At 57.4% G+C, this 24954-nt stretch overlaps 2 protein-coding genes across 4 annotated transcripts in view; both read left to right on the forward strand.

The window, feature by feature from the left end:
* The first annotated feature begins 562 nt into the window (after nt 1-562).
* Nucleotides 563-3605, forward strand: KISS1R (KISS1 receptor). The gene is made up of 5 exons (XM_055566765.1): nt 563-880; nt 1658-1782; nt 2276-2411; nt 2672-2904; nt 3084-3605. The coding sequence occupies exons 1-5, from the start codon at nt 637-639 to the stop codon at nt 3480-3482; spliced, it is 1137 nt and encodes a 378-aa protein (XP_055422740.1). The 5' UTR covers nt 563-636; the 3' UTR covers nt 3483-3605.
* A 7463-nt stretch (nt 3606-11068) lies between these two features.
* ARID3A (AT-rich interaction domain 3A) overlaps nt 11069-24954 on the forward strand; it is a 35672-nt gene continuing 21786 nt past the window's right edge. The window contains exons 1-4 of one of the 3 annotated variants that reach the window (XM_055552898.1): nt 11069-11511; nt 13343-13430; nt 17372-18013; nt 18975-19296. In XM_055552898.1, the coding sequence (XP_055408873.1) occupies nt 17637-18013; nt 18975-19296 (699 nt within the window). In that variant the 5' untranslated portion in view covers nt 11069-11511; nt 13343-13430; nt 17372-17636. Of the gene's footprint in view, nt 11512-13342; nt 13431-13721; nt 13853-13958; nt 14174-17371; nt 18014-18974; nt 19297-24954 lie in introns of those variants that run through there. The other 2 variants (XM_055552919.1, XM_055552909.1) reach the window with 2 other exon arrangements.

A 24954-nucleotide genomic window follows, 5' to 3' on the forward strand; every position in this document is an offset into this window, starting at 1 on the left:
GGTTGAGTTAGTGAAAGAATAGGCATCTTCTGACCACCAGATTCTGGTCAACCCTCCCTCACCCATGTGGACATGGCTCCCCAGTGTCCTGGGACAAACCCTGGCAGCAATGATACTCAGGGCCTGTGAGGGCTGGCCTCACCACCAGCCCAGAGCCCCAGCCCCATGGAAGGTCAGAGGCATGGCCTCTAACAGGCCTCATCCCCTAGTCTCTGAGTCTTTGTCCCTCTGCTTTTCTTGCTGGTGAGTCTCCTGGGGTAAGGATGGGTCCTTCCCCGGGCTACAGCATCCTCTAGGAAGCCTACTGCTCCCCCTGCTCTGCTCCACACTCCCTTCCCCAGTCCTCCTGTGTTCTCATCCTTACCTTGGAGGGGGAGGACGGGATGAGGGAGCAGGGTGTTGCTCGGGTGAACAGTGGGCGCACAGGCAGGGGAGGGAGTGGCCAGAGGCTGAAGGAGAGGCGGGAAGGCGGGGCACGGTGGGATGCGGGGTATAAACGCGCAGTGGCTGCAGCTAAGGATTCCAGGAAGGCTGCGACCCAGACTTTGTAGCGCATCCCCGGAGGGCGATCGGGAGAGTCACGGCAGCGATCGCAGGGTGCAATCCCGGAGGGTGGTCAGGACGAAGAGGGTGGCAATGCAGCCCTTGTCCGCGTCTGGGCCTAACGCGTCCTGGTGGGCGCCAGCCAACACAACGGTCTGCCCGGGCTGTGGCGCCAACACCTCCGACGGCGCGATCCCTGCGCCTTGGCCCGTGGACGCCTGGTTGGTGCCGCTTTTCTTCGGCGCGCTGATGCTGCTCGGCCTGACAGGGAACTCACTGGTCATCTTCGTCATCTGCCGCCACAAGCAGATGCGGACGGTGACCAACTTCTACATCGGTGAGCGCCCAGCGCTTCACGGTGCTGGAGGGCCATTCTGGGGGTCTACGAGAGGGCGTAGTGGCCGGGGGGCGCCCCCGGGGTGAATCGGGGTCCTCTCAGTTGAGGATTTCTCCGCTGCAGGGTCCCTGGTCTTTTCCCTACTGTCCCTGTACCTTAGGCTGGAGGTCGCCAAAGGTGGTGTTGAAGAGTTCCACCTTGACTGGAGTAGTTAAAAGGGAGGTTGGAGAGTGTGGCCCATGGAGCGCTGGCCACTGCCACTCAAGGAAGATGTACGATTGAAATGTGGTTCTTATAACACCATGTGGGATGAATAAAAGGAATGGGGGAAAGACTGAGTGGCCCGCGGGCCCCCAGTTGGCAACCACTGCCCCAGAGGCTCAGTTTATGCGTTTGCGCGATGAGGGTGCCCTAGCCGGGTGAGTGCTCACTCAGTCCGTGTTCTCCATTCTCTGTTGGCTGGCACCACTCAATTTGCAGATGAGAAAACTGAGGCTCAGAGGGCAAGGGCCTATTTGCAGTCCCGACAGGGGTGAGCAGGACCCATTACTGTTTGAACGGCTACAAAGCAGGTGCTGGGTGAGGGGTGTTTGAAATATAAAAAAGAGAGGAAGCGCCCAACTTCTCTGCCCACGGATGCTGGGGTCTCTCTGGGTGCCCCCCGAGCCGCCCTGCTGGTCACTCGGACAAAGGCGAGACCCAGGAGGCTGGGCCAGGGCGCTGAAGGGCAAGGGCGATGCGCCCCACATTCAGAACCCGCGCGTCCCCGGCCTGCAGCCAACCTGGCGGCCACGGACTTAACGTTCCTGTTGTGCTGCGTGCCCTTCACCGCTCTGCTCTACCCGCTGCCCGCCTGGGTTCTGGGCGACTTCATGTGCAAGTTTCTCAACTACATCCAGCAGGTGCGCAGGCTGAGGGCAGGAGGGCCGGGGGCGGAGTCTGGGTGTGGGCGGGGTCGGACCCCCTGCCGGCTGGTGCGAGCCAGGGGCGATTGTGTAGGTGGGCGGGGCAGAGTCTGGGTTGGGGCGGGAACCGCCTCTCTACGGCATGGTGAGGGCCAGGGACCCGGTGTGGAAGTGGGCGGGGTGGGCACTGGGTCTGGATGGGTAGGGCTGGGGCAGGTATTGGGATCCTACTAGGATGGCTCTGCCTCTCCTAGTCTCAGTCTTGGGGGTTTCAGGCTACCCCTGAAGGCTCCTCCCTCCTCCACCTCCCTGGGCTCCTCTCTGGCATCCCCTTCTCCTGCCCCTTCAACTATGGGCCCTGGAGACCTTCCCAGGTCAGGTCCTGCCTGTACTCGAGTGGCTGGACAGTAGGGGACCCGCAAGGAGGGCGCGGACAGGAAAAGGCCCTGACGGGGCTGGAGGCCACACGCCGGACTCCCGGTTTTCCCAGGTCTCGGTGCAGGCCACGTGCGCCACCCTGACAGCCATGAGCGTGGACCGCTGGTACGTAACAGTGTTCCCGCTGCGCGCCCTGCACCGCCGCACGCCCCGCCTGGCGCTGGCAGTCAGCCTCGGCATCTGGGTGGGTGAGTTCAGCGTGAGGGTCACATGGGCTGGGGGAGACAAGTCTTCGTCCCTGTGCTCACCTCCTCACACTGCCTCGATCGTGCATCTGGGAAATGGGCGCACTAGCGCTCCTGCAAGGGCCCCTGAGGGCGGGGACCCAAGTGGACCCGCGCCTAGCAGGCGCTCAGTGGCCCGCTGCCCGGGAGACACCGGGGAGACCCGGGCCCTCTTGCGCCCCTCGTCCCCCCGGGGCAGGGTCTTCAGCAGGACCCTGATGCAGGCTCGGCTGTCGTGTCGGCGCCGGTGTTCGCCCTACATCGCCTGTCGTCCGGAACGCGCACCTACTGCAGCGAGGCCTTCCCCAGCCGCGCCCTCGAGCGAGCCTTCGCGCTCTACAACCTGCTGGCGCTCTACCTGCTGCCGCTGGTCGCCACCTGTGCCTGCTACGGGGCCATGCTGCGCCACTTGGGCCGGGTCGCCGTGCGCCCAGCGCCCGCCGGCGGCGCCCTGCAGGTGCGCGGCTGGGGGGGGGGCGGCGCGGTCTGGCTGAGGGTAGGGGGAGTGAGGCGCATCTACCGGGGGCGGGGTGGCCCGGGTAGGGGGTAATTCGAGAGAGTCAAGAAGGGGAGCGCCCGAGGAGGGGTGTAGCCGCCGGCCCTTCGCCTTCCCTCTTCCCCCTCCTCTCTCCCCAGGGGCAGCTGCTGGCGGAGCGGGCGGGTGCCGTGCGGGCCAAGGTCTCGAGGCTGGTGGCGGCCGTGGTCCTGCTCTTCGCTGCCTGCTGGGGCCCCATCCAGCTGTTCCTGCTGCTGCAGGCGCTGGGCCCGGCCGGCGCCTGGCATCCACGCAGTTACACCGCCTACGCGCTCAAGATCTGGGCACACTGCATGTCCTACTGCAACTCGGCGCTGAACCCACTGCTCTACGCCTTCCTGGGCTCCCACTTCCGCCAGGCCTTCCGCCGCGTCTGCCCCTGCGCTCCCCGGCCGCTCCCGCGACCCTGGCGGCCTGGACCCTCGGACACTGCGGACGCCCGCCAAACCCAGCTGCGACGCCTGGGCCACGCCAGGCCCCCCGAAGTCAGGCAGCGGTAGTCCCGGGCTGCGCATGCTGTGCGTTCTGAGGGAACACACGGTGTCTCTCTGAGCCCTCTCTGAAGGGATCAAGATGGGCCCCTCTGAAACAGGAGGGCTTAAATAGCAGCTGCTATTATTCTGTTTTTGCCCAAAATCATAATAGTGAAAAGGCCTTGCCCTCTTGCAACATTTGATACAAATCTGCTGTATGTTTGCCACTGTTGATGCTGTAATTATTATTTCTGTGTTTCCTGAATTGAAGATGCTTTGATGCTGACTCTTCTGGAACTTTGGAGGAAGCATCAATAGGACTTTTCACACGCTGCCCTGTGGTTGACTGTACAATTTTAAGACTGTACAAATGCCATTTTCAGAGATACTAAAAAGTGAACATGATGTACATCTTAAAATGGATGAAATAAGGTATTCTTCTTGGTACCTTGTGAATGAGTGTTCAGAGTCCTGGCTGGAAAATCATAGGTGTCATTGAATAAATAGCAGAGACATCACTTTGCAGACAAAGGTCCATATAGTCAAAACTGATTTTTGCAGTAGTCATGTATGGATGTGAGAGTTGCAACAATCTTTATAGAAGGCTGAGTACCTTAGAATTGATGCTTTCGAATTGCAGTGCTGGAGAAGACTTGAAATCCCCTTGGACAGCAAGGAGATCAAACCAGTGAATCCTAAAGGAAATTAACCCTGAATATTTATTGGAAGGACTGATGCTGAAACTCCAATACTTTGACCATATGATGTGAAGAGCCGACACACTGGAAAAGACTGTGATGCTGGGAAAGATTGAAGGCACAAGGAAAAGGTGGCAGAGGATGAGATGGTTAGATAGCATCAGCGACTCAATGGACATGAATTTGAGCAAACTCTGGGAGACAGTGAAGGACAGGGAAGCCTGGCATGCTGCAGTCCATGGGGTCACAAGGAGTCAGACATGACTTAATGACTGAACAGCAACCCAAGGGAGCAGGATTATTGCTACACATAACACACCCCCAAATAAAGAGGCATATAGCAGCATCAGTGTATTTTTCAAAACTAGTGTCATTAAAAAAAAAAATTTTATTCGGCTGCAACAGGTCTTAGTTGCAGCACACAGCTCAGTTGCTCTGAAACATGCGGTATCTTAGTTCCCTGACCAGGGATAAAACCCATGTCCCCTGCATCATAAGGGGGAGTCTTAACCACTGGACCACCAGGGAAGTCCCCAGCATCAGTGTATCACTGCTCACGGTTCTGTGGATGAGTGGACCCAGCCAGGCGGTTCTTGTGATCCATGGGTGATATTGGGTGGAGCCGCCAACCCAGCGGCTGGACTGGGAAGGCCAGAGAAGGCTTTGCTCTCAGGATGGTAGCCAGTGTGCTTCCATGGCTGCCTGGACTTCCTCCCAGCAGGGCAGTCTGGGGAAAGTCAGACTTCCTCCTGGGCAGAGACTTCCAATTGGAGGAGGAGCTGCACAGCGTCCAAAGGCCGGCAACCTCACCGCTGCCGCAGGGAGTTGTTGGGAGCTGTCAGGGTCACAACCAGATTCAAGGTGTGGGGGGCAGAGCCACCTAATTGTGGGTTCAACTGCATTTGTCTGTGGGGCACGGGGGAGGGCTAGGGTCAGTCCCTGCAGGCCTCAGGCTTAGTCTCCCTGAAGGACAACTGCCCATCTCGAGGAGAGCTCTGTCCCCCCAAATTATTAGGGGACATCCTAGGTCTCCAAAGAGCCCAAATGTGCAGAGATGTTACGTGAGAAGGGGAGGCCATTCTGACATTGACGTTGTCCTGACCCTTATCTGTAGCCTTTGCACAGGCAGGTCCCTTGTTGCTCCAGGTCACCCTCACCCTTGCTCGTCTATCAAGTCTCAGCTCAGCTGCCTCCTCCTTCAGGAAGCCCTCCTAGATTCCAGCAGGCTGGGTCAGGCCCCTCACCTGGGCCCAGGGCTGCCCCATCTCAGCTCTGACATCCTTGTGCTGTACTTGCTGGGTATGTATCTGGATTGGTCCCCAGTGTGTCCTCAGGGTTCAGCACACAGTGGGAGTGATGAAAAGAGATGGTGTGTATACAGGGAATGGCAGAATTTCTCTCTGAAAAATGAATAAAAAACAAACAAACAAGGAGTTCCCTGGTGGTGCAGTGGACAAGAATCTGCCTGCTGAAGCAGGGGACATGGGTTCGATCCCTGGTCCAGGAAGGTTCCACATGCCAAGGAGCAACTAAGCCTGTGCACAAAAACTACTAAGCCCACGTGCCCTAGAGCCTGTGCTCTGCAACGAGAGAAGCCACCACAATAAGAAGCCCGGGCACTGCAACAGACAGCAGCCCCCACTCAGCACGCCTAGAGGCAGCCCATGAGCAGCAACGAAGACTCAGGGCAGCCAAAAACAAGCAAACAGTTCAAGGGAACTCTTAGGCATCTATCTCAGAGAAATAGAAACTTCTGTTCACACAAAACCATGGCTTCCCAGGTAGCACTATTGATAAAGAGCCCATCTGCCAATGCAGGAGACATAAGGGTCACAGGTTCAATCCCAGGGTTGGGAAGATCCCCTAGAGGAAGGCATAGCAACCCACTCCAGTATTCTGGCCTGGAGAATCCCATGGAAAGAGGAGCCTGGAGGGCTATAGTCCATACCACATACACATGATCATAGCAGCTTTATTTGTGATACTCCCAAACTGTCAATGAACTAGACATCCTTCAATGGGTGAGTAGTTGAACAAACCATGGGCTGGTTCATCCACAACTGCTCAACTGTTCTAAGTTATGAACACACTGTTGATACACACACACCCACGGCAGATCTCTGGGAATGACCCTGAGTGTAGGGAGGAAGCCTGCGAAGGTTACATAAGATATGATTCCATCTGTGTAACCTCCTCAAGGTAACAAAAATATGGAATGGAGAGCAGATGCAGGGTGGCCAGGGTAGGAGATGACGGGAAGCAGATAGCATGCAGAACCTTTGTGACGGAGCTACTCTGTCCCTGGACGTGGTGGAGACGCAAACCTGCACATGTGACTGAGCTGCAGAGAAGGAAATGGGTGCACACGGGTACAAATGAAACGGGGCTCCAGATCCCCGGGTGGGACATAACAACCCTAATACCCTGATCCCAGTGTTGAACTACATAGTTTTGCAAAATATCACTGTTGGGAGAAGCCTGGTGAAGGGCATGAGGAAGCCATCTCTGCATTAGAATCCACAATACTCTTGAAAAAAAAGTTTTTAAGAAATGATGTGAAAAGCTTGAAAGGGGACATCTAGGAAGCAGCATCTTCCCAAAACCACAGACCCTTGCTTTATCCTCAAGTCTCTTCATCCGGGGACTGTTTTCAGAGCCCCTTCTGTGTGCCAGGTGCTGTGTGTGAGGCACCCTCCGACCCCTGCCCATACAGAGCCCTGTCTAGTTGGCAATGGGGCCAGTAAGTGGTAAGCTACCTGCTGCTGCTGCTGCTGCTAAGTTGCTTCAGCTGTGTCCGACTCTGTGCGACCCCATAGATGGCAGCCCACCAGGCTCCCCCGTCCCTGGGATTCTCCAGGCAAGAACACTAGAGTGGGTTGCCATTTCCTTCTCCAATGCATGAAAGTGAAAAGTGAAAGTGAAGTCGCTCAGTCATGTCCGACTCTTAGCGACCCCATGGACTGCAGCCCACCAGGCTCCTCCGTCCATGGGATTCTCCAGGCAAGAGTACTGGAGTGGGGTGCCATCGCCTTCTCTGGTAAGCTACCTAGAGAGATGCAAATAAAAGCACTGCAAAGGGTTACCTAGGAGATATGGGTGTCCTTTGTGAGCAACTGTAAACCAGATCATGATTCAGGGAAGGCTTCCTAGATGAGGTGAAGCCAGGAAATGTGACCTCAGCTCAGACGTGGGGAAAGAGCATATCCGATGGAGGCCACAGCCAGTGCAAAGGCAGTGAGGCAAGGTATGCCTGGTGGATCTTAGAAATAGGTGGGAGGCAGGTAGGGCTTCCTAGGAGGATAGGAGATGAGAGAAGTGAGAACAGAGAGGTGGCCAAGACCTTATAAGCAAGGAGATGTGCTGGGTCTGTCCTGAGTGGGTAGGAGCCATAGGAGGCTTCTCAACAGGGAAGGGTGTGGTCTAAGGTATGAGGAGATTTTTTTCAATTCATTATTTCATTATTATGATTACTCTAACTTTTGTGGGGTGCCAACACCAGGCAATGGAGAAGGCAATGGCACCCCACTCCAGTACTCTTGCCTGGAAAATCCCATGGATGAAGGAGCCTGGTAGGCTGCAGTCCATGGGGTCGCTAAGAGTCTGACACGACTGAGCGACTTCACTTTCACTTTTCACTTTCATGCATTGGAGAAGGAAATGGCAACCCACTCTAGTGTTCTTGCCTGGAGAATCCCAGGGACGGGGGAGCCTGGTGGGCTGCCGTCTATGGGGTCGCACAGAGTCGGACATGCCTGAAGTGACTTAGCAGCAACACCAGGCAAAGGCCAGTGCAGCTGATTTGGGTAGGGTATGGATGGAACCCGAAACCACAGCATGAGAATAAACCCCAGAGGTTAGGGTGGGTCAGGAGAGGGGTTAATTTCAATTTCAGATAAATAAACAGTGACAAAATTTTTAGTATCATTATGTCCTGTGCAAAATTGGGATATATACATAAATTATTCATTGTTTTGCTTTTGAATTGTGATGCTAGAGAAGACTCTTGAGAATCCCTTGGACTGCAAGAAGATCAAACCAGTCAGTAGAGGAGAGTGAAAAAGTTGGTTTAAAACTCAACATTCAGAAAATTAAGATCATGGCATCTGGTCCCATCACTTCATGGCAAATAGATGGGGAAACAATGGAAACAGTGAGAAACTTTTTATTTTTGGACTCCAAAATCACTGCAGATGGTGATTGCAGCCATGAAATTAAAAGACACTTGCTCCTTGGAAGAAAAGCTATGACCAACCTAGACAGCATATTAAAAAGCAAAGACATTACCTTGCCAACAAAGGTCCATCTAGTCAAAGCTATGGTTTTTCCAGTAGTCATGTGGAACAACAGACTGGTTCCAAATAGGAAAAGGAGTACGCCAAGGCTGTATATTGTCACCCTGCTTATTTAACTTCTATGCAGAGTACATCATGAGAAATGTTGGGCTGGAAGAAGCACAAGCTGGAATCAAGATTGCCAGGAGAAATATCAATAACCTCAGATATGCAGATGACACCACCGTTATGGCAGAAAGTGAAGAGGAACTCAAAAGCCTCTTGATGAAAGTGAAAGTGGAGAGTGAAAAAGTTGGCTTAAAGCTCAACATTCAGAAAATGAAGATCATGGCATCATCCGGTCCCATCACTTCATGGGAAATAGATGGGGAAACAGTGGAAACAGTGTCAGACTTTATTTTTCTGGGCTCCAAAATCACTGCAGATTGTGACTGCAGCCATGAAATTAAAAGATGCTTACTCCTTGGAAGAAAAGTTGTGACCAACCTAGACAGCATATTCAAAAGCAGAGACGTTACTTTGCCAACAAAGGTCTGTCTAGTCAAGGCTATGATTTTTCCTGTGGTCATGTATGGATGTGAGGGTTGGACTGTGAAGAAGGCTGAGCACCGAAGAATTGATGCTTTTGAGCTGTGGTGTTGGAGAAGACTCTTGAGAGTCCCTTGGACTGCAAGGAGATCCAACCAGTCCATTCTGAAGGAGATCATCCCTGGGATTTCTTTGGAAGGAATGATGCTAAAGCTGAAACTCCAGTACTTTGGCCACCTCATGCGAAGAGTTGACTCATTGGAAAAGACCCTGATGCTGGGAGGGATTGGGGGCAAGAGGAGAAGGGGACGACAGAGGATGAGATGGCTGGATGGCATCACTGACTCGATGGATGTGAGTCTGAGTGAACTCCAAGAGTTGGTGATGGACAGGGAGGCCTGGCGTGCTGCGATTCATGGGGTCGCAAAGAGTCGGACACGACTGAGTGACTGATCTGATCTGATCTGATGTATAGATGTGAGAGTTGGACCATAAGCAAAGCTGAGCCCCGAAGAATTGATGCTTTTGAACTGTGGTGTTGTTGAAGACTCTTGAGAGTCCCTTGGACAGCAAGGAGATCAAACCAGTCCCTCCTCAAGGAAATCAGTCCTGAATATTCACTGGAAGGACTGATGCTGAAGCTGAAACTCCAATACTTTGGCCACCTGATGTGAAGAACTGACTCATTTGAAAAGACCCTGATGCTGGGAAAGATTGAAGGTGGGAGGAGAGTCAGTTCAGTTCAGTTCAGTGTGGGAGGAGAAGGGGATGACAAAGAATGAGATGGTTGGATGGCATCACCGACTCGATGGACATGAGTTTGAGTATGCTCCGGGAGTTGGTGATGGACATGATGCAGTCCATGGGGTCGCAAAGAGTCAGACATGACTGAGTGACTGAACTGAACTGAAAGGAAATCAACCCTGAATAATCATTGGAAGGACTGATGCTGAAGCTGAGGCTCCAATACTTTGGCCACCTGATACGAAGAACCGATTGGCTGCCAAAGACCCTGATGCTTGGAAAGATAGAGGGCAAAAGGAAAGGAGGCTTAGGGTTAGAGAAGGATGAGATGATTAGATAGCATAATGGACTCAAATGGACGTGAGTTTGAGCAAACTCCGGGAGATAATGAAGAACAGGGAGCCTGGCATGCTGCTGTCCACGGGGTCGCAAAGAGTCAGATACAACTTAGCCACTGAACAACAATAACAGCAAATTCCTTGTTTATTGGAAATTCAAATGTAACTGCAAGCCCTGTGTTTTATCATCAAATCTACCCGGGGGCATTTCAAAGGAACCACAGGAAAGGTTCGGCTGGCCTGTTTTCCTCATCCGACCTGGGAAACTCATTTACAAATGAAACGGCGCCCCCTGGCGGCCTCGGACTCGAGGCCCCGCCTCTGGCTGCATCCCGTAGGTACCCGGCAGGGGGCGCGCGCACTCCGCGGAGGGTCGAGTCCACCCCACAAAGGAACTCCAGCGCTTGCAGGGAGTCTCTCCCCAGTACCCCAACGTGGACCCCGGGCTCAATGTATGCCCGCTGCAAAATAAGTCACGTAGAGCCTCATTATGAATGTCCTGGGTCTCCTGGGCCCCTTCTATGAAAAAATACTACTAATCATATTTTGTTGCTGCCTTGGTATTAAGACAAATTATTTTAGGGTGGATTTGTGACTATACATTCCTTATAATTATACTCGATTTTTTCATCTTATTCTAAGTTAAAATTACATTTTCACAGACCCTGGCTCGCAGAGACAAGGGAACCTGGAGGCCAAGTGTGGGTGACAAGAGAATGTTCGGGTTCCAGGGGTTTGGGGGGCTGAGACATTTTGAGATTGAGATGGTGAATAGTTCAATATGCCCTCCACCTCTGTGCAGACAGACATCAGAAATACCACGGGATTAGGGAAGACAGAGGGAACCTCTGAATTCATTCATTCAGACAACTTCATATGTCAGGCCCAGCCTCAGCGCTGGACATGCAGCCAGCCATGCTCAAGGCTGACTAGGTTAAATAAATACAGCTGTTTTGAATAGAACAGCCTGGAAGAAGATAAAGGAGTATGACCCGAGGTTCCAGTTTGAATGAGAAGGCAAAGCTGGGGAAGGGCGGGCCAGGCAAGGGAATGGCCAGGGTAACAGCCAGGGCAAAGGGCCTGAGGCAGAATATGTTTGAGGAGGAATATATGTGGAAAGGTGGGCAGTTTGGAATCTGGGTAAACTTTTATTTATTTAAATAATTTATTTTTAATTTATTTGGATGCACCAGGTCATAGTTGAGGCATGCAGTATCTTTAATTGTGGCATAGGAACTCCGTTGCAGCATGTAGAATCTAGTTTCCTGCACGTGTGCATGCTAAGTCACTTCAGTAGTATCCGACTCTGAGACTCCATGGACTGTAGCCCTCCAGGCTCCTCTGTCCATGGGATTCTCCAGGCAAGAATACTGGAGTGGGTTGCCATGCCCTCCTTTGGGGGATCTTCCTGACCCATGGATCTTGAACACGCGTCTCTGGAGTCTTGCATTTTCAGGTGGGTTCTTTACCACTAGCACCACCTGGGAAGACCCCCAGTTCCCTGACCAGGGATCAAACCTGGGCCCCCTGCATTGGGAGTACAGTCTTAACTGCTGGACCATCAGGGAAGTCCCTTGGTGAACTTTTAAAAAGGTGCCCCTCAACCCTGAATGGAGGGCAGGATGAGTGTCTTGAGGGGCTCAGTGAGAATCAGGCTGGTTTTCACAGGTGGCCCACAAGCTGGTTTGGCCAGGAAACCTTACAGGGCTGGGGTCGCTGTACTCATTTTCCAGTTTGGAAAACAGAGACCAGAGAGGGGTCCAGGCTAACCTAAAATCACACAGCCAGGACCCAGGTGCAGCCCATACCTGCTGCCTATCCCTGGAGGAACCAGCAAAACTGGGGTCAACTCCCAGCTAGTTCCCTGGGCTAAAAATAGGACCCCCTTCACTAGAGGCAGCTGGGAATCTTGCAGCCCCTCACCCTGCTGGGCCAGGCTCCTTTGGGAAGTTGCCCCCGGCTATTTAAAGACAACTGCTTTCCTCTGGAAAATGCGGGGGGCTAGGCGGCACCCCTCCTGCCCCCCAGGAGACTCCCCTCCCTGCCTCCTTCCTTTTGACCAGAGGAGAATGAGATCCTCAAAACCACTGAAGGAGGAGTGAATGTAAATTGACCCATTTTAGAGAGGGGGAACAGGCATAGAGAGGCTTATCCTCCTGTGTGGGGTAAGGCAGGGCTTGAATCCTGTTTGGCTCTTTGGTGGAGGGGGTGCTTTCCTGCACTTTGGAACTGACCTGGGGCCTGGTCCTTAAAGGATGGCTTCCCTCCCCCAGCTCACCTGGGTCTCCAAACTTTCCTCTCTCCTGGGGGAGGGCAGTTTTGCCCCTCTGGTGGCAGGGGTGGTGAGGTGGGCAGCTGGGGGGTGGCTGTTTAATAGCTTCAAGGTGGAGGCCTCCCTGTCATCTGTTAGTAGGCTATAATGGCCCGGGGGGCTGGAAGGCTGGGTTCCAGAAAGGAGAGGCAGAACTCTACCTCTGACCACCCATCACGGATGGGGGTGGCTCCCTTGCACTGTCCTCTGGGTTTGGGAATCCCCCAGGTAGACAGGGCCTCAATGGGGGTGGGTGATGTTGAGTAGGGGTAGGATGCCCAGAAGATGGCAATGCTGTCTGTTGTAATGGAGGGGCTGCACACACAACACCCCCCCCACCCCAACTCAAGATCAGGGACTCCAGTCCCTCCCCATAGGGGCCCTCTGGGTGGCCCCTGCCTGCCCTCCATACTCTCACTTTGCTCTTATCTGGGCTGGAGCCTGGGCCCCTGAGATTAGCTCCCAGGGGAGGCCTCAGGGGCTCACACCCCCAAGCCCCACCTTACCCCAACCTACTCTGGCCTCAGTTTCCCCTGCTGTCTGAAATGGGGACAGACGTCTGCATTACACAAAAATGTGAACTTCATGTGTTGGGCACGTGTCCATGCGACTGAGCGCTGCTCAGAAGATGGAAATTATTATTGAATTATGATTACCCACAAGATAACCTTGTCTCTCCTTCTAGAAGGTGTGGGCAGTCAGGTTTCCAAGAAGAGGGGGCTGTAGAAGGTGGGGTGTGGGGAGGGTAGGGCTCATCAGGACTTAGCGGTCAGCCCTCCCAGGAATCCTGGACGCCATCCCACGGCTTTGCCAGTGCCGTGCTCACGGCTGGCAGCCTCTCCCTCTCCCAGACCCCCCTCCACCATGCAGCGCCCATATCGCAGAGCCCTGGTCCCCTCCCACCGACCCAGCACTGCTCTCTTTTCCTGTCACCGCAGATCCTTTGTTTATCAAGTCTCTAATCCCCACTTTACAGACTTGGAAACCGAGGCACCATTCCTGGGGGTGAAGTCTTTCGAGCTAGTAGCTTAGGTCCAAGGGACAGAGGCGAAATTCCTAGCCCGGTAGGTATATCCTCGGCGGTCGTTACAATAGGTAGAGGTCCCGGAGCGGGCCCCTCTGCCCTAACCCCATCCAGGCGGAGCCCCAACTTTCTCCCCTCCCTCTTCCCCTGGGTCGCTTCCAGCCCTGCCTGCCCACTCGGTGTCCTGTACACTCTGGCCCGCGGAGAGGACATTACCGACCGTCCCTAGATAGGGGCGGGGCATACCGCGTCCCTGTTCCCCTTCCCTTTTATTATTTATTATCATTTAAAGGGGCCGCGACTTGAAAATTTCCGTCCACTCTGTCCCCTTCCCTAACACCCCTGGGCTCTTGGAGCGTCTTCAGACCTAGCGCGGGGGGCGAGGGGGTGTCTGGGAAGGGGGAGGGGGCCTTACGAGAGCCCTCCCCACGTCCCGGGCCGCGGCGCTGAATCACCGGCGAGGTATTTGCATCTGAGAGCGATTTGTCACCCGGTGATTTGTCTGCGGGGCGGTGAGCGCGCCGGTGGGGGGGAGGGGAGGGGCGGGGGAGGCCGCGCGCGGGGAGACTTTTACCAATCGGGTCGGTGGGGGGTGTAGACGCGGACTCGGCTGGCGACTCGGTGAGTCGGCGCGCGGCACAAACCCGGCGGTGGCCGGGAGCCAGCAGAGCGCAGCTCGCGGCCCGGGCCGGAGGCCAGGCGCGGCCGGGGCAGGGCCGGACGCCAGGCGTGGGGCATGCGCCCCCCGAGCGGGCCCTGCGCCCCCCGAGCGGGCCCCGCGCGGTGAGGCTGGGGTAGTAGGTGGGCCGGCCTTTTAAAACGTGGGTTTCGTCCCGGGTGGGCGTCGCGCGCCCTGGAAGCTAATGAGGGGGGTCCCCAAAGTTGGTCAGGAACGTGGGTGCGGAAAGGCTACCCGAGTGGGTCGGAGTTGGGGCGATTTTCTCTTCGACGCCCTCGGAGCCCTCACCCCCTACCATATTGCGCGGGTGCGGGAGTGACCGGGGGTCGCGAGTCTGTGCGTCTCCCCCCACCCCCAGCGGAAGGAAATGGTCTTTAGGCGCGCGCGCGGGGGGCTATGTTCGGGGTTATTTCATTTATTGTCGCTGGAATCCGTGTTTTATTCTGGAGCTTCGAGGGGAAAGGGAGCGCTGGGTCGGGAGGGCAGTTCTCTGGTGACCCTCCTCAGCCTGGATGGTTTATTTATAAAGTGTCGGCTCTGGGGGCAGAAAGGGGCCCCTGGAGGGGACACCACGGGGCCCGCGGCCGGGGAGCGGGGAGGCTCGGCCCGAGCCCTAACTCTTTGGCGGGGATCCTCTGGAAAAGCCCCCTCCCTCTTTAAGTACCCCCCACATACAAAAGCGGGCGCAGGAAGCGCGGGGAGAGCGCGTTGGTCAATTCCAACGTTCCGCGGACCCGGGGTGGCCGGTTTGTCAATAATCTTCCGTTTTCAGTCGCCCGGCCCAGAGGGTTTGCCCCCACCACCACCACCACCATGCAAATCGGTCGCTTTCCAAGAAGCCTTTGAAATCGGACTTGGGTTTCTGTCGTCTAATTTCTTCTCCTTCTTCAGTGTTTCTTTTCTCACTTCCTCCGGGCCACCCCCTCCGGACTCTCCTAGCCCCCTCCCCACCTTTCTGCCCCGCCCTCCCCCTCCTCTTCCCCTCGTGAAGTGAGGGCCCCCTTTCGCCACCCGCGGGGCCCAGCCTTGCACAACTCTTTAAATAACCGTGTTTTGCAAGCCCTGGGCCGAGCTGGTGACCTCTCTCCGGGAGGCCTGGGAGGGGGGAGAGGGTGTGGCCTCAGATCCCTCCTTGCCGCCCCCCCCAGCCAGGTCCCAGCGAACCCCCAGCAGCCCCCTCCCATCCCAGCCCGGTCCCTGCCTGGGACTGCCTTTCCCCTGGGGTTGTCATAAAGTGGGGGTAGGGCGAAGGACAAAGGGCTCTTGGGGGGAGGGGTCTGGAGGGGTGGGCGTCCTCAGCCTAGGGTTAATGGCAGCCACGGTGGGGGTGGGGGGGTGGCCAGGCCCAGGGGGCTTTGGGGTTCCCACCTGCCCCCTCCACCAGCCTCTATGTGGAGTCCTGCTCTGCTCCCCTCCCCCACCCGTGGACCCGGAAGGGTCATTAAACCCAGTAGGCCTGGGGGTGGTGGCTTGGGGGGGAGTGGCTTCCTTTGGCCTCTTCCTTCTGCTCCCCCCAAAGGGAGGGGGCGATGCCCAGAGCATTTCCGTGGGGAAGGGGGGCTCATCTTGAAGTTGTCAATGGTGGGGGAGGGGCAGCAGACCAGACTAGACACTGGGTGAGAAATGTCCCCTCAGCACTTCTTAGGGCTGTGGGGGGACGGGTGACTGCCCATCCCCGGGGGTGGGGGCTGGGTGCTCTTCTGCTGCCTCTAAGGGCAGGCTGCGCTGGTCACTCTCTAGCAGTATGGCCTCTGAGAGGGCCTTTGTGCCCTGGGACCCCTGCCCCTGCTGAGTACTGAGGCCCTTTGGGGATGGGTCCCTCCCCACTTTACTGCAGGGGCCCCCACTTGCACCCCCACTGCCCTTTCACCCGTCCTTCTGGGAACCCTATCACTGGGGAGGGGCCCCCTCCCGTGACTGGGGAGGCTGGGAGGGTCTCTACTATAAGACTCCCCTGGGGGAGGGGTCAGGCTTCTCTTAGCAGGTTACAGGAGGGGCTGGGAGACCAGCCAGCCTGGTGGCCCGTGTCTGCTGTCAACCAGCAGCCCCTGCCCACTGGCCCCTTCTGCCTGAGGAGATGCTCAGAAGCCTGTGGGGGTCACTGGCCGGCTGGAGTGGCTCCTGGACCCTCCTGTCCGCACCCCCTCAGCGTCTCAGTGATGTACCATCTGGGGTATCTCTGCCAGGCCTGTTGAGTTCTGCCTGGTCTATTTTATTGGAGGCCTGGGCGGGTGGGGGTGTGGCCTGGGCTGGGGAGGGGGCTGGGATGCAGATAGGGGGCTACATCCTCCTATCTTTGGTGGTGGCTCTGGGACATCTATGCCAGGAGCCCGCCCAAGGCCCTGGCAGAGCAGGTTGGCAGTGATCCAAAGGGACCCCAGGCTTGGGGAGGGGGACAGGGGGCAGAGTGGGCTGTGTTCTGGGTCCTGGGCCCCACTTGGGGACCCAAAGGGCAGGGAAGCCGCCAGAGAGCATGTGGGGGCTGCTGGGAGGCCCAGCGTTCCCCTAGACCTCGGTTTTGGATTCGACCCCCAGTCTTGCCTGGAACCTGCTGTGTGCCCTCCAGCAGGACAACTCAAGCCTATTTTCTCCATTTGTGAAACGTGGCCCGTCCAGCCTCCTTCCATAAGTCTAGCGAGTGCCTTCTGGGGTTGTGCCTGCATCATCACAAACTTGCATCATTCCTGCTTTGGCACAGGGAGATGGGTGCTGTATGGGCCCTGTTTTGCAGATGGGGAGACTGAGGCCTGGAGTAACTGAGGTTTAGAGATGAGGTGGGAGCTTGAGTAGGGAAGCCTGAGCCTGTATACAGCAGGTGCTCAATCTGGGTCAGCCATGGTTTCTATGAGAAAGGAGGGTGCCCGGAGCCCCCTGGGTCAGGCTGCACCAGCATGTCTGTGAGCAGTGCCTAGAACTCAGAACTGGAACCCGGAGCCCCCTGGACTCTGGCACTTAGTAGCTGGCTTTGACCAATCAGAGACCGGGAATACTTGTTCCCCTTGCTCTGTTTATGAAGCCATAATCCAGCTCTTTCTGGGGGGTGTTGTTTCTCTGTGGCCCAGACGGGTGGGGGCCGCCTTGAGGCCTTCGGGAGTCCAGTACAGAGTGACCCAGCTTCTCAGCCTGCTGGAGGGTGGATGGAGGGGGGAAGATGGGGTGAGCATGCTCCTCCACCTCCAGGGAGGCCCCCAGGTTTGCACACTGATGGGCGTGGATGGAAGGGATTTTCCCAGAGGCCTTTGAGGTCTGACCTCAGTGGGGAGGAACCCAGGTGCAATCTGACGGTCTCTTGTCACCCCCAGGTTTCTGTACACGTGAATGAGCCACCCGTCAGCCGCCGCCACCCCCCGGTGCCCAGAGTGAGAAAGGAGGTGTTGCCTGCCTGCCACTGGCATGCCCCGCCAGCCCTCAGCCTGAGCCCAGCAGTGCCTGCCCCTGCCCCTTGCCACCCTGCACTGCCCCGGCTCCCCCGCAGCCCCCACACTGCAGTGCGGCCAGGCCCCCTCCCCACAGGGGCCGCCCCCACCGCCCCCTCCTGGTGCCCGGGGCGGCCCGGCCCGCAGGGCCATGAAGCTGCAGGCTGTGATGGAGACGCTCCTGCAGCGGCAGCAGCGGGCACGCCAAGAACTGGAGGCCCGGCAGCCACCGCCGCCCTCTGAACCCCCAGCCCGTACCAGGGCCTCTCTGGAGGAGGACAGGGAGCCTGAGAGCGCCCGGATGCAGCGGGCGCAGATGGCCGCCCTGGCTGCCATGCGGGCCGCTGCCGCCGGCCTTGGCCATGCACCCAGTCCCAGCTCGGAGGATGGGCCCCCCGGCTCGGAGGATGAGGATGCAGCCCTGGAGGGGGCACCGGGCTCGCCCACCCCACCCAGCCGAGGCAGGGAGGCAGCCAGCCTCCCCATGGGCGATGGCCGCTTTGAGGATACAGGCTCCGACGATGACCTGTGAGTCAGGGTCTGTGGGCTCCTTGTGCCAACCACGTGCCCTGCATCGGCCACTCTCAGCCCTGGGGCACTGCCATAGAGGAAGGGCAAAACTCCTGTCCTGCTGACCTCCCGGGGCATACCATCCTTTAGAATTCACTGGTGGACAGTTCTCCATCTATACCGCCCAAGATGGGGGCCTCCTGTCCCAGAGGGCTAACACACACGTGGCCAGTACAGCCACACTCTGCATCTGTAGCTTTATTTCACCTTAATTAAAATGGAGCTACTCACATGAGATCTGTGGCCCCCATCGCCTAGCGAGGCTGTAGGAGGTTTAGTAATGGGGACAGACTTAGAGTCCATGGCCCAGGAGAAGCCTGCACAGAGCGGGCATCCATTGGCCCTTGTGTGTGTCTCACCAGCGTCTGATGCGGGTCCCAAGCTGGGCACTGGTGGGATCCTCCTGGGAAGAAGTTTGACAAGTCTCACATGAGTATGATTATTGGCTGTGATCATGCCAAGCAGGGATGTTGAGGGGAGGGGTGGCTGGGGCTGGAATCAACTTTTGGGGCATTGTGAGTGAAGGTCTCCCTGTGCAGGTGACAGCCCTTAGGAGCGGGTGAGGGGAGCAGAGAACACCATGCCTGGCAGAGGGAACAGCCTCAGCGAAGGCCCCAAGGCAGGAACAGGGTCCGTGTATTCAGGTCCTAGTAAAGAAGCCTGTGCCGAGGACGGGAGAGGTGGGATTAGCAGGTAGGTAGGGGGGGTTCATTGCCACAGGGACACCTCTAGTTGCTCTGGGCTAACTGGGAACAGGGCAGTAAGGGCCACACCCTGAGCAATTCTGCTCATGGGTGCTCTTGACAGCTCACCCACGTCCAGACAGGGAAACCAAGGCCGGATAAAGTGGAACCCTTGCCCCAGGGCTTGAGTTGAGCTGGTGCCTTCTCCCCTGACCCGTGCCCCTTGTCCACCCCAGGAAGCCAAAATGGGAAGAGGAGGAGGAGGAGGAGGAGCTGGAGGAAGACCTGGGAGACGACGAAGAGGACGAGGAGGATGAGGACTACGAGGACGAGGAGGGGCTTGGGCCCCCAGGCGCCGCCAGCCTGGGCCCCGCAGCGCTGTTCCCCCGCAAGGCTCAGCCGCTCCAGGCCTTCCGTGGCGACAGTGGATCCCGGGCGCTGGGTGGCCAGGAGCGCCCGGGGACTGGCCCGGCTGTCCCTGGAGGGGCTGCCCATACTGCACCTCAGCTGCAGCCACCAGACCACGGGGACTGGACATATGAGGAGCAGTTCAAGCAGGTGGGCCTTGCGTCGTAATTGGGGCTGCGGGTGGTCGCTGCCAGAGTCCTTCTGACCTGCCCTCAAGGGCCACGAGCTCGCCTGTTGGGTCTGGGGCATCCCATGAAAGCCCCTGTGTGGGATTGTGGCCCGTGGATGGGATGGGCTGGCCGGTAAATGCAGGGACGTGGGGACACATGGGGACAGGAGTCAGGAAGGGAAGTTCGGCAGACTCTGTCTGTACCAGAAGGCCGAGCAGAGAGACCTAAGCAAAGTGGGATCTGAGTGGAGGCCCTGGCTTGGGGAAAGGCCACCGTCCTATATGGGGTTCCGGGAGTCATGGGTACAGCCAGCAGGCACGGCCAGAGGCATTGTCAGTGGCGTCGTGTCTGATCTGTTGAGGCTGTGGCCGTGGAGGGGGCTGAGCAGGGGTGGCCACGTTGGTGTGGACAGCCAGTCAAGCAGCTCACCGGGCTCAGGAGGGGCGGGGAGGAAGCAGGCGTCCTGGTGCCGTCCCCGCAGGCGGCCAGGGCAGAGGAAGTGGCCAGGCGGGGGAGCCTTTGAAGTCAGGCCTCGCCAGGCCGGGCAGATGGAAACCAGATGGCGGCTGGGGTAGCCGGCTGGGCTTGCATTCCAGCCTGAGGCCAGCTGGGCCCTGCCCTGACCTCCGAGAGTGGACATGGGGACTTGGCCTCCCAGGCCCAGTGCCCAGCCCTCATCTGGGCTCCACGGGGCTGGGGATGCGCCAGGCACATGGGAGCCGGGAGGTGGCTGTGTGTGGCCTTGGGGCACCCCCCCAACCCATGCTGGCTTCCGGGCTGGGCAGTGGGACCCTCCTCGAGGGAGTAGGAGGCCCCGCCGCTGCCACCTGGGGAAAGGGCGCTGGGACCCTGGTAACCCTCAGAAAACTCAGACAAAGTATAGAAGCGGACATGCAGCATGAGGGGGATGAGCCAAGGCGGTGGTGGATGATGCAGGGGCAGGTGTAAAGGCAGGAGGGGAAGGTGCCCCTGGAGTGGGCGTGGCCAGGGCAGTGGCCTGAGGCAGGAGGCCAGACTGAGGAAGGCAGGAGGGTTAATCCCCTGCCTGGGCATCTTGGGCTGGGTGGGGCTGCCCTGGCTTCTGGCTGGGTCCTGGCACGCGGTGCGGGGGGTGGAATGACACCCAGCAGACGTCACCTTCCCAGGGTGTGGCTGGCCACTCCTCACGCATGACCCTGGTTGCCCCCTTTGGCCTGAAGTCCCCATCCTGGCGTGTAGACCCCAACCTGCAACCTGCCTCAGTCTGCCTCCCCTTCTAGGGACCCCACTTATGTCTGGGCTGCTGTCCGTCTACTTGTGCAGATGATAAAACAGAGGCAAGGCATGAGGGGGGCAGGGGGAGTGGTGGGTTTCCCAGAACTGAGCTCCTGACGTCTGTTGGGGTGAGAGTAACGAAACAGGAGTCTCATGTGTGATTTACATCAGTGTTTGCCATCTGAGTTCAGCCCTCAGGGAGCCCCAGGCCGGAGGCAGAGCCAGACAGACACCCCCCATCTCACAGGGTCACTGCTGAGCAGGAGGAAGGGACAAGCCCACAGCCCCTGTGGGGTTGAGGGTGGACAGCCCCGCCCAACCTGGTTTTGACTGGCCAGGCCCGGCAGAGGCCAAGGGTCAGGTGTTCTGACTGCAAAGCCCTTTCGGCCCATCAGGAGCAAAGTAACTCAAGGGGCCGTTGTCCTGCTGGTCTGGGAAATGGGTGATGTCTTGAGGGCCCCCAGGGTCAGGGCACAGATGGGGAAACTGAGGCCCAAGAAGCACAGGGAACGCAGGTCATAAGTCAGCCTCATGCTTGTGGAGTGTCTATGGGATGCCCAGCTCCCCTTCCAGGGGCAAAAAAGGTCTGTAAGCAGATGGGTGGGAAGGGATGATAAGACCCAGCCTGGCAGCCGCTGGGGGATGTAGCTCATGGGCCAAGCCTGGTTGGCAGAGGAGCTGGGCACTTGTACTGTGGGGCACCTGTGCAAAGGCCCTGGGGTAGGATGTAGCATGGCTTGTGTGTGGAGGCCAGATGCTGCCACTGGGCTTGGCCCTGAAGGGCCTGGGATTGAATTCCCAGATGGAGGGGGCTGGGGGGTGGTGGGGAGATGGCAGGGTCTTATTCCTGCCTAGCTGTGGCAGTTGCAGCCGCCCGCACTGCCCTCCTGCCCAGCTGGCCAGGCACCTGTGCGGCCAGTGTCAACAGTGGCCCGGGCCTAGCCAGCCTGGCAGATGTTGGGGCTGTGTTGACTCTGGCGCCTGCCCCACCCCCTTCCTGGCACGTGGCAGCCGGGCTGGCCGGCCGCCTGCTTGGCACCATCTCTGCCTCTTCCTCCCCGGTCTTGGCAGGGCCCAGGCCTGACTTCCGCCCGAAAACCCTCGACAGCCGTGAAATCCCGCCGTCAGCCGCAGGGTTTGGGGGACAGCCAGGCTGGGGAGGGGCCGGGAGCAGCAGGCTCACGGCCACGGAATCTTTCCTTGGAAGCCAAGAGCCTCGCTACTGGGCGGCCCCAGGGACACATGCTGATGGAGGCCAGGGTTGGCCAGGATCATGGTGTGTCACAGGGCGCAATCAGGAGCTTGCCTCCTGCCATCAGATATCACATCCTAGTGACATCCCAGTGGCTTCCTGTCATCAGCAGGGCTGTGCAGGGCTCTCAAGAAAGTGCTATTGTGGGGTTTTCAAGCAAACAGACTCAATCGCGGGTCTTCAGCCACTTAAGGACTTGAATCCTTAGTTTCAGTGACTCTAGATAAATGCTGGGATTTTTGCTCATGGTTTTGTTGATATGAAATTTATGTAGCATGTGATTCAGCCATGGAAAGTGCAATTCAGTGGCTTTTCATGCATTCACGGGGTGTGCAGCCATCTCCACCTTCAATTTTAGAACACTTTGTCACTTCAAAAATAAAGCTTTTAACATGTGCCCTTTCGCTATTAGCCCACTCCTTCCCCTAGCTCCTGACAGCCAGTCTCTAGATCAGCCTTTTCTGGACGTTTGCCATCAGTGGAATCATGCCCTGTGGGTCCTTCTGTGTTTGCTTCATTCACTGAGCATCCTGTTCTCAGTGAGTGTCAGGGCTTCTCTCCTTTTCTTGACTGAGTAATGCTCCATTATGCACATGCCGTGCTTTTGTGCATGTGTCTGTACACACACACACACACACACACTGCATTTTATTTACCCAGTCCACCCTGATGGACACTCGGGTTGTCTCTCCCTTTGGCTGCTGTGAATGTGTGTGCACGAGTTTGTGTGTGAATGTGTGCTTTCGGTTCTCACGGGCATGTACCTGGGAGAGGAGGTGCCGCGTCATATGATAACTCTGTGTTTAGTCTTCTGAGGAGCTGCTCTTGTTCACGGTGGCTGCTCCATTTTGCATCCAAGCCGAGGGTTCCAGTTTCTCCACGTCCTCGCCGACACTTGTGGTTATGACTCTGATTCCAGCTGTCCCTCCGGGGGTGGTGTGCTATCTCCCTGTGGTTTCAGTTTGCATTAAATGGTGGGATCTTTTTCCCCCTGCTTCCCAAGGTCATGTCTGCTCACCATCACTAGTAAATAAGCTCAGAGGTGTAGAAATGACGGTTCCAGGTGGTGTTTGTCACCTAACTATGCACAGGTGGCAGGCTGAACGTCTTGCGAGTGTCTTGTGTATACTCCCTTGGTGCTGGTGGGGGGCACTGTGTTTGCACCATTGTGCAGGTAGGGAAACTGAGGCATAGACCAATGAAGCCATTTGCCCACAGTCACACGGGGGATGTGTCAGACTGGGACTTGACCACAGGGTGTACCAGAGGAGTGGACGGATGGGAAGGGGCAGGGGGCAAGCCCCACTGGTAAGGGTTTGGAGGGAACCTGGGTGGCTCTGAGCCTCCGTCTCCTCGTCTGAAATGGAGGTGGTCAGTCAGGGCCCCCCAGCAGGGTGTCAGAACCCAGGGTCTGGACACAAAGGCCCCCAGACAGGAAAGCCACCATCAGCCTCAGGTCCCTGACCCTGAGAGGCTGCCGCGTCCTTGCTGTGGACCCTGCCTGTCCCCACTTCCCCTCCCTGCCCCGGGCCTCCTGGGGCCCCTTGAATCCCCATGGGTGTCCTTCTCCACACAAGCTTCTGTGGCCCTGGAAATGGGTTCAGACAACTTAGGGTGCAGCCCTGGGCCCCAGATGCTCCCGCAGCAAGGGGCTGTGGTCACATTTTTTTTTTTCTGGGTTTTACAGTTCACTTGTTTTTTTTAAATTATAGAAAATATACACACATATATTTTTAAAGTCCTTTTTTTGATTTCAGAAGTGACACTTGATACCATTCTTGTAGGAAAAAAAGGAAGGATTCCAGTGAGGTCTGAGCCCGCCAGCCTCCTCCCCAACCTTCCTGGCGTCAGCCACACCGTCTTTCCAGGCCTTTCTCTGTCCACTTACACAGAAGTGTGACGGGCAGGGTATTAAAGTGTGATGGGCAGAATATTGAAGTGTGGTCTTTTGGGGGTTGCTGGGGTCTGCCATTCACTGAGCTGGACATACTGCTTTTCTTGTTTTTTCCCATCATTTTCACTCTTTATTTTATCCGTGTTTTGAGTAGCCTGGTTCTTTTAGCTGCTTCAGTTTCCCTTGTGGGGCCGATACCAACACATTGGTCTTTTTTCCTATTTCCCAGTTGTAAACAACACTGCAATAAACATCTCTTGGGGTTTTGTAGGGTGGGGGTGGGGAGCCGAAATTGCTGGGGCTGCAGGAGAATATGGCAGATACTTTCTTCACCTGGAAGCCCAGGGATGGACACGGGGACTCCAGCTGTGCAGTCCGGGCTGGGCTAGAGGGAAGGCTGCCCAGAGGAATGGGCTTTGGAACTGGGGTTTTGTAGGATGTGTAAGAGTCAGCCAGATGGCCAGAGAATGGTTAGGGTCTGTATCTTGGAACCATGTGGCTGGACCATGAAGTGGGAGAGGTAGAGGTGGGCAGAACAATAGGGCAAGCCAAGGTGGGCTCAGAGGGGGCCTTTGCAGGATTTAGCAGTGCTAGGGGAGGGAGAGAGACACTGGGAGAACCCTGATGGGATCCATGGCCGGGCACCACAGCTAGGCCTGTGGGGCCAGGGAAGAGGGTGAGAAGTTTTGGGTGGAGAAGTGTGTTCTGGGCACAGTCTGGAGGTCAGGCACTGGTTTCTGGGCCCAGTGACGTTTGGCCGGCGTGCCGGGGGCGGAACAGGCCAGGGGCCAGGCCCGTGGGTCCTGTGGGCCAGCTCCGGCGCCAGGCGTCTTCCTGGGGAGCCAGGGCCCTGGGCCCTCTACTGGGGGTGGGACCAGTGCTATGAAGCCCCCCAGGAGCCCAGCCTTGCCGTCCTGGAGCAGCACCTGCCTCATCAAAGCCACTGTGGCTTCTGGCACAGAGCCAGCTGGGCCATGGCGGGCGCAGGGAGGGTGCCCGCCTGACAGTCCTGGCACCGTGCCCCTGCCCGTGCCAGCCTTGGGAACCACACTGACTCAGCCGGAAGAGCCTTATCTGGCCCCGGCGCCGCCGCCTGGCTGCCCGGTCACCGCTGTGGGGTCACCGCCACTGTGGCCTGGCCCCACGCCCACCACTGCTCCCCACCCTGGTCGCCGCTGCCAAGCGCCCAGCCCCTCCCCACGCTTTCTAATAACACACGCGGCTGTGGAGGGCGTGGT

This window comes from Bubalus kerabau, chromosome 1 (genome assembly GCF_029407905.1).
Source record: "Bubalus kerabau isolate K-KA32 ecotype Philippines breed swamp buffalo chromosome 1, PCC_UOA_SB_1v2, whole genome shotgun sequence".
Classification (NCBI taxonomy): Eukaryota; Metazoa; Chordata; class Mammalia; order Artiodactyla; family Bovidae; genus Bubalus; species Bubalus kerabau.